Source organism: Octodon degus, unplaced genomic scaffold, assembly GCF_000260255.1.
Source record: "Octodon degus isolate 3935 unplaced genomic scaffold, OctDeg1.0 scaffold00194, whole genome shotgun sequence".
Classification (NCBI taxonomy): domain Eukaryota; kingdom Metazoa; phylum Chordata; class Mammalia; order Rodentia; family Octodontidae; genus Octodon; species Octodon degus.
The window spans coordinates 322,580-325,988 of record NW_004524770.1 but is presented as its reverse complement, the minus strand read 5'-3'; the positions used below and the strand labels follow the sequence as shown (position 1 = coordinate 325,988).

Here is a 3,409-nt window from a genome sequence, read left to right as displayed (position 1 = left end):
CCTTGTGCTTGCCAGGCAAGTGGTTATTCTCCTGAGCCATCTCCCCAGCCCCCTTTGTGAGGCTTTCAGGAGGGTGGGGACAACTAGACACAAACCCTAAGAGTACTGAAAGTCCATTGCATGGCGCTGAGGAGATAGCTCAGTAGAATAAGCACTTGCCTGGCAAGCGCAAGGGGCTGAGTTCAATCCCTGGTTCTGAAAAAAAAAAAAAAAGAAAGAAAAAGTCCATTGCATGGGCATATTTTCATCCGGTACTCACATTTGTGTGCTGGTGGTGGGGTAGGTGCATCAGTGAATAAGATACACATGGGCAGTTGAACTGTCAGGGTTGCACCCCATAAAGCACCATACCTCTCAGTCTCATGTCCAGGAGGGGCTCATTTCTTTTCTGTTCTGTGCAGTGCTGGGCATCAAAGCCAGGGCCTTATATACACTAGACAAGCACTCTGATACTGAACTGAACTACGTCCCAGCCCCACCTTTTGCAGGCTTCTGCAACTCTGATGTTAAAATTCAAAAATATAGTTTTTGTGTTCCTCTTTCAGGATGCTGAGGAGTGTGACAGGGCAGGAAGTGTGGCCACCTGCCAGGCAGTCATGCGTGCTGTGATTGGGATTGGGATTGAAGAAGAAGATCGGAAGCACACCTGGATGGAAGATGCTGACAGTGTGAGTTAGTTGTTTGTTTTTTTTTGTTGTTGTTGTTTGTTTGTTTGTTTGTTTTATGGTACTGGGGATTGAACTTGGGTCCTTGTGCTTGCCAGGCAGGCACTTATGCTGCTGAGCTATCTTCCTGGCCTGTGACTCTTTTGACTTTATGATTTTTGTTGTTGTTGTTTTTCCCTCATCTATAGATATTGTTGTGGTTGTTTTCTAATAGCCATGGGTATTCTTTTTTCTTTTTTCTTTTTTTTTTTTTTTAGCGGAACTGGGAATTGAACTTGGGCCCTTGAGCTTGCCAGGGAAACGCTTATTCCACTGAGGCATCTCCCTGACCCCCCCACATGAGAATTCTAATTACATGAGTACATGTAATATACATGTAGTACATGTAGTACATGAATTCTAATTACATGAGTACATCAGTATTCTAATTAAATGCTTATAGAAAGTTAAAAGACAGTTACGTAGAGGGGCTGGTGAGATGGCTCAGTGGTCTAAAGCACCTACTTGGAACAAGCTCAGCAAAGCACAGGGACCGCGGTTCAATCCCCCAGCACCACATGCCAGTCAGCCCCGCCCCCTGGTGGGCTGAGCTGGCCACACACACGTGCACACACACACACACATAAATAAATAAAAATTGAAAAAAAAAAAAAGAGACAGTTACGTAGAGAAATTTAGAAATTAGGGACCGGGGAGATAGCTCAGTAGAATAAGTGCTCGTCTGGCAATACAGGGTCCTGAGTTCAATCTGGGTGTTCATCTTTTTTTTTTGTATTTTAGGGAAGGGTCTACAGGGTGTACAAGGTCTCACTACTAAATTGGACTTGTAGTGATCTGCCTGTTTACAGCCTCCCGAGAGCTGGGATTACAGGCTGGCACCACCATGCCCAGTCTCAATTGCTGTCTTAATGAGCCCTGGGGGCATGGCTGGAATGGTGGGCCCAGGGATCAAATCCCTGGCCCCTGCGCTTTAATCCACTGAGCTATTTGGCTGGCCCTGAGTGTTCATCCTAATGGTGTAAGTTGTTTCCTATTCCCTGGTGCTGCTACAAATTTCATTTCAGACAAGATTTTGTACATGATCCTTTACGATTTCTTCAGAATAAGTTTCCAAGGGAAAGATTATTAAATATGTTAATTATTTCAGATATATTAGGATATTGGGAAATTATGAAGAATTCTTCTATGCCTTTCACTTTTTTTTTTTTTTGGTGTGGGAATTGAACTCAGGACCTTGCACTTGTCAAGCAGGCGCTTGTGCCACTGAGCTACATCTCTGGCCCTTTTTTCTTCTCCTTTGAGACAGGGTCCCACTGTGCAGTGTAGATAGGCCTTGAGCTCACTTTGAAGGCCAGGCTGGCCTTGCGCTAGAGCGATCTCCCTGCCTCAGCGATTCCTCTGCTTCAGCCTCCCAAGCGCCAGGACTACCAGTATGCACCATCATGCCCAGCACCTTTCCCTGTTGATCCCCCAGATTTACCCGTCAGACCATGTGGGCCTTGTATTCTTTCCACATGTGCATGCACACAGCCTGTTGTTCTTCCTGTACTGTCGAGAGTTGGTTCCAGATGTGGTGCTCTTAACCTCTAAACAGTTTTTCTTCCAAAGAGGTAATTCTTAACCTGTAATCCCAGCACTGTGATAGGCTGAGGCAAGAAACCTGCAAGGTCAGTCCCAGCCTGGGCAACTTAGATTAAATAAAAAGTCAGAAAGGGCTAGGAAAGTCAGTTCAGTGAGAGGGTCCTGGGTTTCATCTCAAAAAACAAAACAGGAATTTTCCTGTACAGCCGTAGCACACAGCTGTCAGGGTCAGTGTCAGATTACTTTGTAATTTGTAGACCATATTCAGGTCTTTCAGCCTTAGAAGGTGCCCTGGCTATGATCTTGCCTCAGTTTGTAACAGGCCTTGGTGTGTCTTTGCGGGTGTTAGAGGGCTGTTTTCTTTTTTTAAAAAATGGGTGCATGTTAGATGCATGTAATGATAGCATTCATCACAGGCAGTTTGTACCTATACATGCTGTCTTTTGTTGCTGAATGTTTTCCTATTCTCCTTCCCTCCCTTCAACCTCTCTTGCCCTCCTTAATTTACAAAAGCCTTGATTTCTTTTTTTTTTTTTATTTGTTTTTTGCCCCCCCCCCCCCCAGTTCCCCTTGGTCCTTCTTTACACTTTAAGTTTCTCACACCGGAGAAACAATTTGGTATTTACATCTGTGTCTGATTTATTTCACTTAAGAATATGTCTCAGCTGGGGATGTAGCTCAGCAGCACAATGCCTGCCTGGCAAGTGTGAGGTTCTGAGTTTGATTCCCAGTGCCAAAAAAATAAAAAATAAAAAAGAGTATAGTCTCAAGGTGCATCCATTAGCTAGGAATGTCTCGAGTTTATCCTTCTTTATGGCAGAGTAATACTCTATTGTATTTTTTAAAAGCACATCTTTATTCGTTCATCAGTTAATGGGCATTTGGGCTGTTTCCAGGATTTGGCTGTTACAAAGTATGCTGCTGTGAACATGGGTGTGGCTGTGTCACTCTAGTACGTTGCTCTAATTTTTTTGAGAAAGATACCAACAAGGGGAATAGCTGGGTCAAATGGGACTTCTAGTTTTAGTTTTTGGGGGCGTTTCCAGTAGTTGCACTACAAATGCAACACTCCCACCAGCGGTGGTAGAGGAAGGTTCCTTTTCCCCAAGCTGCCAACATTTATTGGTTGATTTTCTTTTTCTTTTATTTTTTATTTTCTTTTT

The 3,409-nt window shown here is 43.9% G+C and overlaps 1 protein-coding gene across 1 annotated transcript in view; it reads left to right on the top strand.

Annotated features, from left to right (window-relative positions):
* Positions 1 to 3,409, top strand: part of Prpf6 (pre-mRNA processing factor 6) — a 72,263-nt gene that overhangs the window by 45,748 nt on the left and 23,106 nt on the right. The window contains exon 12 of the mRNA XM_023704298.1: positions 546 to 668. Within this exon, the coding sequence (XP_023560066.1) occupies positions 546 to 668 (123 nt within the window). The remainder of the gene's footprint in view (positions 1 to 545; positions 669 to 3,409) is intronic.